This window comes from Notolepis coatsorum (genome assembly GCF_963971535.1).
Source record: "Notolepis coatsorum genome assembly, chromosome: 13".
Lineage (NCBI taxonomy): Eukaryota > Metazoa > Chordata > Actinopteri > Aulopiformes > Paralepididae > Notolepis > Notolepis coatsorum.
The window spans coordinates 93,771,108-93,786,388 of NC_140177.1; the positions used below are offsets into that span (position 1 = coordinate 93,771,108).

The window sequence follows — 15,281 nt, forward strand, 5'->3', positions numbered from 1 at the left end:
TAATGTCCGGCGAAAATAATTCCTTCTAAGCACAATTTGTATTAAAATAGGCTAAAATTAAATAGCCTATGCGATGAACGAAACAATCATTACATTTGTTTCATCGTTGCTTCTAATAATGACACCGACGTTGTCAGCGAGAGCTTAGTGCTGAGTTTGCGAATGCATGTGAAGCTGCAGAGCCGGAGCAGCAGCAGCACAGTGCAGTACTCCAATTCAGCCATTGGCAATTCAGCTGTTGGGTGGGGGGCGCTGCTGTGCGGTCCCCTGATAGAGCCAGAAAAGAGCCAATAACAGCTGAATCTGCTGCTCTGCATCGACATACTCTCGCAAATAAGTCGTTGGGAGGTGGAGAGAGAGAGTCATCACGCAAACCCACGATAATGTTGCCGTCTCCCTCTGCCAAATTTCTCAGTTCTTCGCTTGATATAATTAATACAAATGTCCAATATAACTGAATTCGTTAGCTCATAAAAATGTGATTATAACAGACTGCCCACAGACACCTATTTGATTTAAAGTCGGCAGCAGCACGGAGTCTCGGGACTTATTTTATTTGGAATATAATGACTCTATATACGCAAAAGTAGCCTAGTTTTAAGTAAAAATATTATAAATCTACATGCCTTGATGATGTGATTCTTTTGTTTTGTTGTCATTCTTTTGCCTATCAATTGTTTTTAAGCTCAATAAACTCTGACCGGAATTTCTCTCATTTGACCGGTAGATTGAAATCTACCGGACACTGAGGCCGGCAACAATTTTTTCTAACGGAAACCCTGAGGCATACATACATATACACATATAATGCACACACACATACAGACCACTGTTTGTCAAATATCTCAAGCTCACGTCTCACTAAGCATTCAAGGAGGCTCTCATATTTAACTAGAATACTTTTATGTACCGTAGTTTTGCCAGGGCCTGAAATTAACACCAACACCAGTCTAATGCTGAAACATGGCTTTGTCTGTTAGTTCTACTGGTCACAGCTAGACTGTCATGGATCCATGCAGATGTATGGATTTTTAATATACCATCATCAACAATATATATAGAAATCATCAAATTAATTTGATCTAAAAACTTCCAGCCATTGGATGAAGAATTTGATGCTAAATATATATGTTCTAATGGAAAAACACCATGACAATTATATTACAATAGAAAGACATCAAAATGATGTCAAATTATTGTCATTTGCATTGGGAAAACAAAATACTGTCAATATGGTAATCATATTTTGACCATGCCACTCACACAGATAGCCAACCTGTGTTCAAGTCTTTCAAAATGCTAAATTATTCAGTAGATTGTTCTAATTCCACTGTGACCGTTAATGGAAGGTTAGTTTCATGCCCTATTAAGTCAGCTTGTTAACACAAATCAAACGCCCCTCCTTAAATCTTTAGTCGGCCGCCTAGTAGTTGTGCCCCTCTTGGATGGAAACTGAGTGTTTGTTTTATGGACCCATACAGACTTTTTATTTGAATAATTATTGTTTAACCCATCACCTAGACACCTAACAAGGGTAGTGTTACTGGACTGGGGTGGTGTTGGCAAGAACTGGGTTGCTGTGTTGTGGCAGTAGTGTCCTGATTTATATGCGTTTGTGTGAGTGACATAGAGAGAGACGTTTGTAGAGGCTTTTTTTGTGTGAAGCGTAATAGTGGGCTAGAGTAGTGGTGTGTCTTTTGTGTGTGTGTTAAGGGGACTGTCTAGAATAGATGCTTTTATTGTGAAGTATAATAGTGAGCTACAGTAGAAGTGTGTGTGCTATGGGGACTCTGTGTTGGTGTTTCATGAGTAGTGAATTGTGTGTTTATTAAAACAGAATAGGTTTGTTGTCTAGATGGTCATTATGTCTCCCCCCTCTCTCTTGCAGCAGCAGTGGGAAACAGTCTATAGCTATAGATGACTGTACGTTTCATCAGTGTGTTCGTCTCAGTAAGTTTGATTCGGAACGCAGCATTAGCTTCATCCCTCCTGACGGAGAGTACGAGCTCATGAGGTCAGTCTGTCTACTTTGTGATACACACTATTATGTGTATAGATATATTCATACTGTAAATTTGAATGTCAATCAAAAACATTTTCCTTGCAAAGAAGAAGAACATGGGCTGAAATAGCACCATGACAATTGGATTACATGATAAAAGACATTAAAAGAATGCCGTATCGCCTTGTAATTTGTACCGAAGAACATATACCGTCAAAACTAAAATGATTTCACCTTGTGGGGTCCTTGTTTTCAGGTATCGTACCACCAAGGACATCATCCTGCCGTTCCGAGTCATCCCACTCGTCAGGGAGGTGGGTCGCACCAAACTGGAGGTCAAGGTGGTCATCAAGTCTAACTTCAAACCCTCGCTGCTGGCCCAGAAGATTGAGGTGAGGACTTAAACATCAGGTCACACTTATACGCAAGGCTGTCGTTGTCAACGGATTATTCGCTTGTGTTCATTAATTTCATAAATTTTTAGCAGAATGCGGTTGTGGCTGATAAAATGCAACACAAATCAATTCAACGCATCACAGGGCATCTGCTCTCTGATTGGCATTCGCTCTTGCGAGAGGAGGGAGAAAGGTGAAAAGGTTGAGGACTCGTCAACTTTTTTGAGCGGCGCCTTGCAACTACATAAAGGGATTTTTACTCACTCTAACTGCTACTCGTGCTTCCCCATAGGCAATGAATGAAACCTAGCCCCTTTCCTGCTCTTGGGGGCGTTGCCAAGGTGACCCAGGCATAAACCCTTTCAGGTGTATGATCTTACACGTGAGATCCAATTTTGAGAACTGAACATTCTAACGATGATGTAACCATGGCTACCAGCCATAGACTACTGCGCTTCCGCGTTACATTGAGCTCATGGAGGAGAGAGCGGGGGGAGAAAATTAATGAATGTGGATGAGAGCCTTGACATTAAGTGGTTGTAGCTACATCTGTGGGGGTGCTGGAGACATGAATATATAAGTATACGTATAAAAGTCTATTGGATCATGTCTCCAGCACCCCCACAGCCTTAGCTACAACCACTTAATGTCAAGGCTCTCATCCACATTCATAAATTTTTTCCCCCCTGCTCTCTCTCCCATGATTTCAGAATACCGCAAGGGTTGCGGTGGTCTATTGAAAGCCATAGTTCTAGAATTCTGAGATAACATTCCAAAAGAATGTCCACCTGTTAGTTGCATTGATCTGCTTGCTTTCATTAAACCCACTGGTCCTCATTCTCGAATGGACATACGTGAAAGTTACCAAGGAATTCCTTTGTAACTCTATTTACGAACTTATTCGGCATTCTCGAACGGCTTCGTATTGTAAATTTGTTGTAGGATTTACGAAATCGAAAAGGCAGTCATAAATCGGACATAAGTTGGACAGACCGCTGTGCACCCATGTTTTCAACAGCTTTCTTTGGGATTGCCATCACTTCGATCACACAGACATCTGCAGAATTAAATAATTAAAATGATAATAAATACGTCTGTCTCGATGTATTGGTGTGCACCTGAGTTTATAACTGCTTTCTTTGGGACAAGTCCTTGGGGATTGCCATCACTTCGATCCCACAGACATCCGCAGAATTAAATTAGTATAATGATGATAAATACGACAATATTTGTATCATTAACAATTACATTTTGCATAGTCCTGACTCAATGAGGCATCGTGAGCACACACTGCAAACTAAATGAATAAGAAGTAACCTAATCGCCATGGATATAGCTAGCTACTGTATAGTGGAATATTAATATGCCATACTGTCTTCTTCTCTATGATATCATTTATTGTTTGATTTATTCCTATTGCTAGAAATAAATAAATGCGTGCAGAAACTGCTTTGTGAGGCAGGCTCAGCGCATGCACACACACGTACTGTCTACGTGTGTAATGAATCAGCAAAGTAGGCTTCTATTATCCTAATGACTTGTTTTATTAGGATATTGCGGATAGCCCTGCCACCCTGGTTCATGACCGCAGATGTAGCAGACTAGCAGGAGGTTCCTTGAGAGCCAAGCAGTCGTTCAGTATTTGCATTACTAAATTAGGTGTCACGCTAGGATATCATGTTCTACACTAGGACTTACTACTATAATACCTAATAAAACAAGTCATTAGAATAATAGAAGCCTACTTTGCTGGAACGATGCTGAGGTTTCATGCTGAGGTTGCCTCACTAAGCAGTTTCTCCATGCATTTATTTATTTCTCGCAATAGGAATGAATCAAACCAACAATAAATAATATAAAGACTGTATATGGCATATTAATACAGTAGCTATATCCGTGGCGATCGGTTTATTTATTTAGTTTGCTGTGTGTGTAATGCTCACAATGCCTCATTGAGTCAGGACTATAAATGCAAAACGTAATTGTTAATGATACAAATATTGTTGTCTTTATCTTTATTATAATTATTTAATTCTGAGATTGTCTAGAATCAACTTGAACGCAATCACCAACTATTTATCCCAAATGAAGCCTTTTAACAGTTTCATCACCTGTGCATTGTATGTTACTATTGCACTCTACTATTACATTTGCACTCTGGTTGGATGGTGTATTGTATTGTACTGTATGATGACGATACATTTGAATCTAATCTAATTTTGAGATCAGTCGCAAATCGCTTCCTGTTGAATAGGGGACGGGGGTCAGCACGGAGCAGATGCAATGCTGAGCCTCTCGCTGTTTTGCACAAGGCCCTCAACGTATTGCACACGGCCCTCGCCTTATAAGGAGACATGTCTTCCATGTCTGTATGCAAATTCAGGTGTACGAGTGACGTTTTTCAATCATGGGAACCCAGCTTTGAAGATTTTGGCCACTTACGGAGACCGTTTTACACGTTCAGGAATCCGGAGGATTTTTGTAAATTTGTTAGTACAAACAAAGTTTTACCAAGATATTTACAAAGGTACATACCAACATGTTTGAAATCTTACAAACAGTGGTCCTCATTCTCAGTCAATTGTGAAAATTGCAACTCCATGTCTTTTTTCAAAAGCACATGAGTAGTTTCCTGCTGGAAGCCTTCAGGGTTGGGTTAAAACTGCAAGCGTATGCAATATTTGCAGGAAACAGCAGATTACGCAACAAATGTCTTTATTGCAAAATCTCACTTTGCTGAGTGGACTGTATGTTTAATGTTTTTAACTTGTCGGCAACTGTTCTCCAGGTGCGTATCCCCACGCCGCTCAACACCAGTGGAGTGCAGGTCATCTGTATGAAGGGAAAGGCCAAGTACAAGGCCAGCGAGAATGCCATCGTCTGGAAGTGAGTGGAATGTGGCTTTAAACCTCAACTATGGAACTTTTCCATGAGAAGCTAAGTAAAATAGTTGGGACAGAGTTATGTTGAACAAGAGAAAACGTCAACAGCGATGCATGAAACAGAAATTGCCCATTACAAGCTTCTGGTAGGGGACAACTGCAAAGGCTATATCTCATTTCTAGAGTATGAAACGTTAAAACGGTGCCCAAAGTTACCTTCAATGGCCACAAGGTGCCAATCTTCCATAGTGCAGCTTTAACCCTTTCACTACCACACTACAGAAGGTTAACCGTCTGTAGTGTGGTAGTGAAAGGGTTCAATTACCGTAACCTTCTGTAGTAAAAGGGCTAACAATTTGGTAGTGAACCCAGTGGTTCCCAATATTTTTCTTTGGGGACCCACCAAGAATCGACCTCCGTATATATTGGATTCATTTGAGCTCAAGATACCAAATCTATAGTGAAAATGATGGAGCATTACCTGTGTATGCTGTCCAATAATTGTCCTCCTACTGTTATCTGCTTCAGCATCAGCTTAGACGAAAACCCCCTTCAGCATCAGCTTAGACGAAAATCACCTTTAGCATCACCTTTAGACAAAAATCACCTTCAGCATCAGCTTAGAAGAAAACCATTAGAAAAACCCCTTCAGCTTAAATGAAAACTACTAGAAAACCATTTTCAGCATAGATGGAAACCAATAGAAAACCACCTTCAGCATCAGCTTAGATGAAAACTACTAGAAAACTAAGCATCACCATAGATCAGGGGTATTCAATTAAAATGAAAAAAGGTCCAGTCAGAGAAAATGTCCTCAGACAAAGGTCCGGAACATCATAATGTCTCATTATGATTCAGTGCCATATATATATTGAAGTAGCCTAGTAGTTGTGTGTAGTCGCCAACTGACTTTAATCAAATTGAATAAAGAAAGTACAATTCACTAATATTTCAGCAATATATACCGGTAGTCTGATTTCACATTTGAAGTGGAGGGACTGAAGTACTCTAATAATTAATACATTTATTTTTGTATTTCAAGTTAAATAAGGGCTGCATAAAAAAAAGAAAATGGAGAACTTTAAAAAATATGCAAAATAAATTAGATATTTTAGATAAATGAAAAAAGTTTCAACCAATTTTATTTTAAACAATCTCAACACATCTTAACAATTAAACAGCTTTAACAGCTCATTTTCTTTTTCTTTCCCTCTTATATCCCACACCTCTACTGTCTCTTGTTCAGTGAGTGAAATGAACTCTAGTCCTGCCAGGATGTTAAATCTGGGCTGTAATGGTGTCTGGCCGTTCTCATACACATGTGTACAGTAGGTGCTCATTACTGAGTCTGGAACTATTTTTGGTTTTAATGTCCATAGTGGAGAAAGCTGCCTCGCAGCATATTGATTAAAAGCTCTGTTTTCGTCTACCTTTCTCTTTTCAGAGCACGCCATGTGAAATAACCTTCCTCTGACTATTTCTCAGACAGTTGTCTGTCTCGTCTCTCTCCCCTGACTGCCTCTGTATCTCACTAACTCGGTCGCAATGCTTATGGGAATGCACAGATTTGATTGGCCGAGAAGCGCCACATGAAAAGATTATGGTCCGAGTTTCCTGGATCGCTAAACCAGTGCCGTAAAGGCTTGAAAATCTACACCGCTTTACAATCGAAACGCTCCGTCAAAATGTATTAACTAATCTGGACCCGGACTATTGTCTGCCTATTAGTGACTTATGGCTTAGCCTTAGATGATAACCACTGTTTTAACCCTTTGATAGACTGAATAGCAAAGTATTTCCATGAGGTCCATGGGTCCCAGAGCCAAACATCTTCTTTAATCTTAGCAATAATTATCCGTTTCTCGCTGTGAAAATGACATGTCTTCCTTTTGTGGCGTAGGATCAAGCGCATGGCAGGGATGAAGGAGTCTCAGATCAGTGCAGAGATTGAGCTGCTGCCCACCAACGACAAGAAGAAGTGGGCCCGCCCCCCCATCTCCATGAACTTTGAGGTCGGAACACATACTGTACATTTAGCTGATGCTTTTATCTAAAGCGACATACAAATTGTGAGTAACAAGTTAGCAGGAGGGGTACACCTCTGAGTGCAACGTGAGTGCTACACTCTTGAGTGCATAGTAGTATAGACATATTAGCATAGTAGGTAATATATAGTAGATGGTGGTATAGACATGGTAGCAAAGTAGGTAATATAGTACATCAGGGCTGTACGCTAAGCTTTTTCACTAGGGGCACACTTGCCCCTAAATGAGAAATTTAGGGGCAAAAAATATTTTTTAGGGGCAATTTTTTAAATAACAATTTTACCATTATTTATATCGATTGTTTTTGATTTAAAAAAAAAAGAAAAAAAATTATTTTATATATATATTTTTTTTTAATAAAATATATATATTATATAATCATACTTGTAGTTGTATTATCTGCGAGACATTGCCACCACGCAACAAGTCTAAATGCTCGCTATATGCAACCAGCTCCACTGTCTGTGTGTACTGAGTAGCCTCCAGCTACGGCCAGGATTCTCCGGAGCTGCAGCTGGGCCCTATACTGTAGGGATGTGCATCTCCTCACTGAGGCCGATGCGATGTGCATCTCGATACGGTGCCAACGATACGATACATTAACGATACATTTGAAGCACCGGGCGATGCGATATGATTCACCCCCTGTTGAGATACGATACGATTCGATTCAACATAATGCGATTCGGGGCGATACGATGCGATTCAACACGATGCAAAATAATAATAATAATAATAATAATAATAATAATAATAATAATAATAATAAATAATACAATTTTATGGTATGACAGAGGATTTGGTTGTATTCCTTATATGCAGCTTATATTATTATTAAAAATAAAATAATCTACTGTAAGACAATTTATATAAAAACTCTTGGGTGCCTAAGAAGACTTTTGCATAAACTGTCTTTTCTATCCACTTTAGCTAAAAACACACGAGAGAGAGAGATATATGCCGTAATATTTTATGTTCTATTTTATGATGAACATTTTTGTATATACTATATTTTACAATGATATTTTGTATGTACTTATATCTGTTTGTAATCCATGTTTATGTTTAATATTGCTTTGGCAACATGTAGAAGTACGTCATGCCAATAAAGCCATTTGAAGAGAGAGAGAGAGAGAGAGAGAGAGAGAGAGAGAGAATCCCCGTCTGAGCTGTCGTCGACAGTTGATGATGTCACACACTAGACTAGGTCACTAGGATGCGTCGTCTTTACTTTCCGACCGTAGCTCCATTATGTCAACAACACGGAGGCAGCCAGCCTGGATGGATTGCATGAAGCGATATAATTAAGAAATGAATAACCAATAAATGTGAAGTTATCTTTGAACCCCTGTTGTCAAGCGTCTTCAATATACCCCCCCCCCCTCCTCACTAATGGTACTGGTGTTGCAGAGTCACTTTAGTTAAACACTAGTTTAGCGTTAGCTGAACGGCTAACTGGCGTTAGCCAGAGGCTACTAGCGTTAGCAGGTTGAGCAATTCTATTCATGTCTCCTCGACTTCCACTGTTTGTTGATAACTGTGACGCGGCTCTCGCCTTATATGTAGTAGCGAAGCAATAGTATCTGCTGTGTGTGTGTGCAGTCACAGTGCACTGCTGACAAGTGGATGAGAGGAAATTATATCAATGCATCGGTTTTTGATGATGCAAAGACGCTACAACAAGATGCATCGCGAGTTCAGCCTGACATTTTGCCGACGCGGGGACTTATTCCACCGGTGCACTTGCCCTATCAGAGTGAGTGCTCAGTCGATTGTTCCCGCTGATCATACCTGCTGAGGGCTCACTGCTCAGCTCGCGTGAGTGACGTCATCACACGCCTTGGATAATTTAGGAGTGAAATGCGAATCCAAGGCTTGAAACTTTGAAAGCACTACTCGCAAGCCCGCCCCCAGATAATATTTACCAATCGCAACGGCCAATTAAAGGGGCAATTCGCGACGATATCATCGCAGTGTACAGCCCTGTACATAGTAGATAGTGGTATTACTATAGACATGGTAGCAAAGTACATACACTCAAATCTGTCATATCCGGTGGAGTTGTGTGGTTTACCAAGCGAATGTGGACATTTGACAAATGGGTACAAATATGTATTGTGCAGTAAATTGCAGAAAACAGTTTGTGCTCTGGAACTAAGGGGTCTGGTAATCTCATCATTACTGAGAATGAAATATCGAGGAAATAAAAGCCTATTAAGCTACCAGTAGAATAGAAGTATATAATTTACCACAATGTGTAAACGTAATGTATTAATTCAATTTACAAATTCAAATATTGTTCATACTTACCAACTGTGTTAATTGCCCCCTGGCTGTGTGCACACCTGGTAATGTTGGTAAATGAGAAGCGCGTCTACATACTTGGACTCATGTGAATAGTATGAGCATTAGTGCATTTTACATCGCTATGTATTGTGTCGAGATCGAGTCCCGGTAGCCAAACAGAGTGCCCGGAAGTAATACGGCCGACCAGCACAACCTCCATAGCACTTCCTGTTTGGCGATTGCGCCGATCGGCCACCAGATGGCGCTCCTGAACCGCCAGAGAGCTCAGTGGGTCCTCCTGGTGGATCTCAGGCCAGCGGAGGGGAAATATGAATCCGATCGCAGATTTTTGAAATATTGATATAAGGACGCTGTAAAGCGTCCTCCGGCAACTTGAGCATGGCCGGGAATGACTCTTTTAAGCGTTTTCCGGCAGTCAAAGTGTTAATAGTTTGGATAAGACAATTTTTTTTTTTCCACTTTTTCTCCCATTTTTCTATATTTTCTCCCATCCCAATTTCGTATCATCCAATTCAACCCTCCCCTGTCACGAACGCTGTTTCTTGCCTCCCACAAGCCGGCTGCAATGTGGACTAAGTCATACATAGCACAAGTCCTCTCCGGTACTTGAGGTAACAGCAGTCGCATCTTTTCACCTGCGCAGCTCGATCTCTGTGTCGAGGAGTAACGCGTGGGAGGCTCACGCTGCCCCCGACACTTCCTGATTCTACTGCGCAGGCGCACCAACCGACTTGTAGGAGTCGCTTGTTCACAACGCCCGATCCCCACCCTTCAGTTTCCCTCCCCGTAATACGGCCAATGTGTATTACTGCGGACGACCAGCTAAACTGAAAACAATGTAGCGTCTCCACACTGGTGGCGAGTGCCTTGCCCACTACACCACCTAGCCGCCCGATAAGACAACCTTTTTAAGTGTTTTCCAATATTTTAATATGGAAGAAAATCTACTTCCTGCATTGACTGACCTGGAATTGAATTGACCCAGACCTCCCTACTACTCACTGTACCTCCCTCCATACATCCCTCTGTCTGATCTCTCTTTATCTCTCACTCTCTCTTCCTCCCTCTTTCTCTCTTCCTCCCTTCCTCTTTCAAAATGTCTCTTGTTTTTTCTTATTATTTCCCTTGCTCTCCTTTCTTTCTTTTCCTTTCTCTCGTTCTTTCTTTCCTTCTTTCTTGCTCTCCTTTCTTTATTTCTCTTTATTGCTCTCTCTCACACCCAGATTCCCAGTATAAACACAGATGACCTAACATGTCCCTCCTTCTCTCTCCCTCCAGGTTCCGTTTGCTCCATCTGGGCTGAAGGTTCGCTACCTGAAGGTGTTTGAGTCCAAGCTGAACTACAGTGACCATGATGTCATTAAATGGGTGCGCTACATCGGACGCTCCGGCATCTACGAGACTCGCTGCTAATCTTTAGCCCCAAGGTAATCATAGCAACAATTCATATAGCTAAAATAGTCAAAACAGCAAGCAGAATACTCAGAATTACGATCTCATGATTATCTGACTGATTGTTTTTGTGTTTTGAAATACATGGAGAATTGGTCATTAGCTCATTGAAATGTGTTAATGGCGATCTATGAAGAATAAGGATGGGGTGAAGTGCTTAGTTAACTACATTACCCAAGACCCCTTGCATGGCTGGACAGAGGAAATAAGGCTATCAGCATTTTTGTAGAGGAATGAAAAATATATTTTCTTTTCAGAAAATATAATCACACACTCACGAGGTGTTGGTTATATCAGGCTACAACAAAATAAATATTACTTTGGTCTTAACCTTAACACATCCACCGCCGGAAACGCTGTAACACGTTATTGCCTGCCATGCTTTGACCGCTGTACAGCGATATATTGAGATCAATATTTTATTTTTTCGCCATGGCATTCATAATTCATATATACACCTCCGGCGCTGCAGCTGGACCCTATGGCTCAATACAACGATGGCTCAATACCGCCGCCTGGTGGATGGTCGGGCGAGTTACACTCTAACAACAGGAAGTGGGAGGTGTGCGTCGATTAAATTCATCCGGCCGTCAGATATTGTCGCAAGGCTCCCGACAGACACTATGTACATAATGGATCGCTTTATAAACGTAATAATCTATATGATTTCGGCGTTTATTGCGACATACAAACCGGAAATGGACCTAGGCGATCGACGTCCTATACCTGGGATCTTTCACTGTCTCATTGGCGAACGGTAAGAGGACGCTAACGTTATTTTCAGCCCAATTGTTTATTCATTTCACTGCAAACCGATCTGATCAATATATCACCCATACTACATAAAGCATTTACTGACTATCACGGAATTATAAACGACCCCCCCCCCCTTTCCTCAGCGCATTGATTGATTGATTGATTGAAAACTTTATTAACAGATTGCAGAATGGGTACAATACAGTACAGCTCAATACACACAATTGTTAAGGGGATGCAGACCAGAGAAAGACTTTCGTCTTGTTTACACCAGGGTCCCCCATTTTCAATTCATCAGGACATATATGACATACATGACATACAGATAGTCAGTACTGCTACATCTATACATTTATGACATACCAGATTTGCAAATACAGTACTGTTTGTGATACAGAAGGAGTCAAGAAAAGGGAGTATATACATTTGACGTAGAAACTGTACATTGGAGGAGGTTGGGTGGGGGGGGTTGGGTACACTGGGATATTGACAACCATACTGGGTAATTTACATTGGAGGTGGTTGGGGGGGGGGGGGGGGGGCACACTGTATAAGCAAGCAAAACTGTACATTGAGGGGGGGGGAGACTCTGTACAAACAAACAAAATTGTACATTGGACTATTGACAACCATACTAGGTAAATGACTGTACATTGGAGGGGGTTGGGTTAGGATATTTACAGGGGCCAGTGTTGAATTGCAGTCTCCCGTAGGTGTCTCTTGAGAGAGGTTTTGAAAGTGGGTAGTGATCCACATTCCTTTACAGCTTTGGGTAGGGCGTTCCACATTGATGTGGCATAATTGCGAAACGTGTTTAGTCCCTTATTTGAGCCGAATCTGGGTTTAACATGATTTGTGGAGCTCCCTCTGGTGTTGTGATCGTGGTATTCACTGACCTTTGGGAAGTATTTTGCCATGTACATGGGTACCTTGGTCGTGTAGTGTATCTTGTAGACCAGGCCCATTGCAAGTTGCTGTACTCTGTCATCTACTCTAAGCCATCCTAGGTTGTCAAAGTGGGCAGGGGTGAGGTGGGTGATGACGTGATGCATGCATGATGACGCATAACGTATAGGATCATATACAGTTGCATTTTTTAATATAGCGTGTATCGGGAATAAACTGCAATCGATAATCTATATATGTGTTTAGGCCTATAACTCACGTTCTAGGAATTACTGCAGAAAACGATAAAAACATACTTATATTCTAGAAGGTATTTTTGTATGAATGTTTGAATGAAAAAGTATAACGTTCCTACATCCTGAACGATAGATAATCGATGTTGAATGGGCCATAGTAATGTCAATTTAGCAATACAATTTAAAAAAGTTATAGCCCTGCAAAGAAGGTGAGGTGTAGAGTGGTGGCAGACTGGCTATATTGATGGATATAAGTTATGGCAGGAAATGTGTTAAAAGCATTGGTAAACAAACGTAATGCTGAAAGTATACACTTTGACTGTTGTTTTGACTGGGTCTTTACTCTTGGCTACATTTGAGAAAAAAACGCAACATTAATTCATACATTCTGTAGAGATGGATTTATGGCGGAATGTCATTGTCGGTCCGGTACCGGACCGCTCGGGCTTAAAGAGGTTAAGGGTTTTAGAAATTGTCAAACAAAAACCTAATTACAATTCCCATGTATCACTATTTTGTTTTCAGTTCATTTCAGTTGTTCAGGCCTTGTGAATCTATATTGAGATGCTTCTATTATTCTAATCTGTTTGATCTCTCCTACTCTCTGCTCCTAGGTTCAGCCCCACGAACCACCCGCCCACCCATCCAGGCAGCGAGTCAACGACCCCATGACCCCAAGGAGAGGCACAAACCACATTTACTCCTCTCCTCCTCCCACACATTACATCCTTCTTTCTTCTACCCTTTCTCTCTCCTCCCTCCATCCACAACCTTCTCTCTCCCCTTCATATATTTCCTCCCTCCTTCCCTCCAAATAAATGTCGGGGAAAAATAAGAGAAAAAAAAGAAGAAAATATGGCTTAACGCACAGATATATGCAAAATGTGAGCCGTCGTATTGTTTATCTCGTAGTGATGAGTACAGCTTGTAAAACCAACTGGTCCTGTGTTAGAAAGAACCCAGACACGTGACGAGGCGACCGCCAGGGGCGGGCCAGATGACAAGATGGAAGGGTCCATTAGAGGGGTGTTCATCTGCTATTCGTTGGTGTTGACTTGTTCCGCGGTTTATAGTTACTTCATAGAAGCAAGGTGCTCCCCCGTGCTAAAATTTATAGTTGTCGTGATGGACCCTTGCGGTCTGGGAAAGTAAACGCTGTTGACATCTGTAATAGTAGCTCTGTTTGAATGGAAACCGCTAAGTGTGATTGTTTGTTGTGGGCTTGTTGATGTTTCACTTTTTGGTGCGAGTTGTTTGAATCTCACCTGTTTTGACTCCTGTGTTCTCAAAGCTCCGCAGTAGAAGGGAACCCGGTGGTCACCCTTTCAATTAACGGTCGGTTTGCCGCTTCCTTCCTCATCAGTGTGTTTTGGAAGAAGTGGAGGAAGTCAGAAGCGAGAAATTGAGAACAAGTGAATCACTATGTTCTCATTGTCCAGAATATAGTTTGCTTATTCTTTTCCTTCTCCTTGGAACTTTTTCTTCACTTCCCCTCATTCATGTAGTGAGCGAGTTGAAGGAAAGGTTACGAGGAAGGGGATGGAATGTTCTAGAATCTAACATTGTCTCGACACACCCTGTGATTCAAACATTGCTTCCACAACCACTCTTCCGAGCAGAGGGCCCGGTTACTCCCGACAGCATCCTAAACCCGAGGGCATTTTTGTCCCGTTGACTTTGATCAATGATCTTCATCTAGAAGTTAAAGCGGAGGTGTCTGTATCTCTCTCAAACTGTCAGGATAGGATGGGGGTTTACATCTTAAGGCCATAAGTGACGGCGAGAGACTGCACGAGTCGGGAGGGGGAATCTCACCGCACCAGATGTACCCCTTTGTTCCGTCTCGTTGTGACAATATCGTCTCCTGCATCTTCCCTCTGTTGGGTAAAGCAAGCCGGTGATGATGTGTGTGTAGTGTGTGTGTGTTGGGTGAGGTCTCCCCCTGGTTTTCTCCTGGTCACTGTGTCTGCTTCTCCATATTTGTAGCCCTGGTGACTGTCCTGTCTAATAAAATCTGATCATGTAACCAAACAACTCCCTGCCTCCTCTGTTTAATTTCCCTGTCAACAGCATAGTCCCTATTTTTCTGCCTCTAGGCTTTAAAGAGATGGTTCATCATTTTGGAACCATAGCCCTCTTCCCTACTTGTGATATTGTTGATCGATGAGAGTCCTTTCTGGCTAGTGGGGACAAGCTCCTGTCTGTAGGCGCTGAGCTACAAGCTGAGCTTGTCCCCATTGACTTTGAATTAGCAGCTACAAAGCGGAGTATTCTCAGCATGAATAACTGCATGGATTTAG

At 41.5% G+C, this 15,281-nt stretch overlaps 1 protein-coding gene across 1 annotated transcript in view; it reads left to right on the top strand.

The window, feature by feature from the left end:
* The window catches only part of LOC311239094 (AP-2 complex subunit mu-A-like), an 80,958-nt gene extending 65,942 nt beyond the window's left edge, over positions 1-15,016 (top strand). Inside the window, exons 7-12 of the mRNA XM_084327333.1 lie at positions 1,889-2,014; positions 2,259-2,394; positions 5,186-5,283; positions 7,180-7,291; positions 10,910-11,058; positions 13,596-15,016. Of these exons, the coding sequence (XP_084183459.1) occupies positions 1,889-2,014; positions 2,259-2,394; positions 5,186-5,283; positions 7,180-7,291; positions 10,910-11,044 (607 nt within the window). The 3' untranslated portion in view covers positions 11,045-11,058; positions 13,596-15,016. The remainder of the gene's footprint in view (positions 1-1,888; positions 2,015-2,258; positions 2,395-5,185; positions 5,284-7,179; positions 7,292-10,909; positions 11,059-13,595) is intronic.
* Positions 15,017-15,281: the final 265 nt, after the last annotated feature.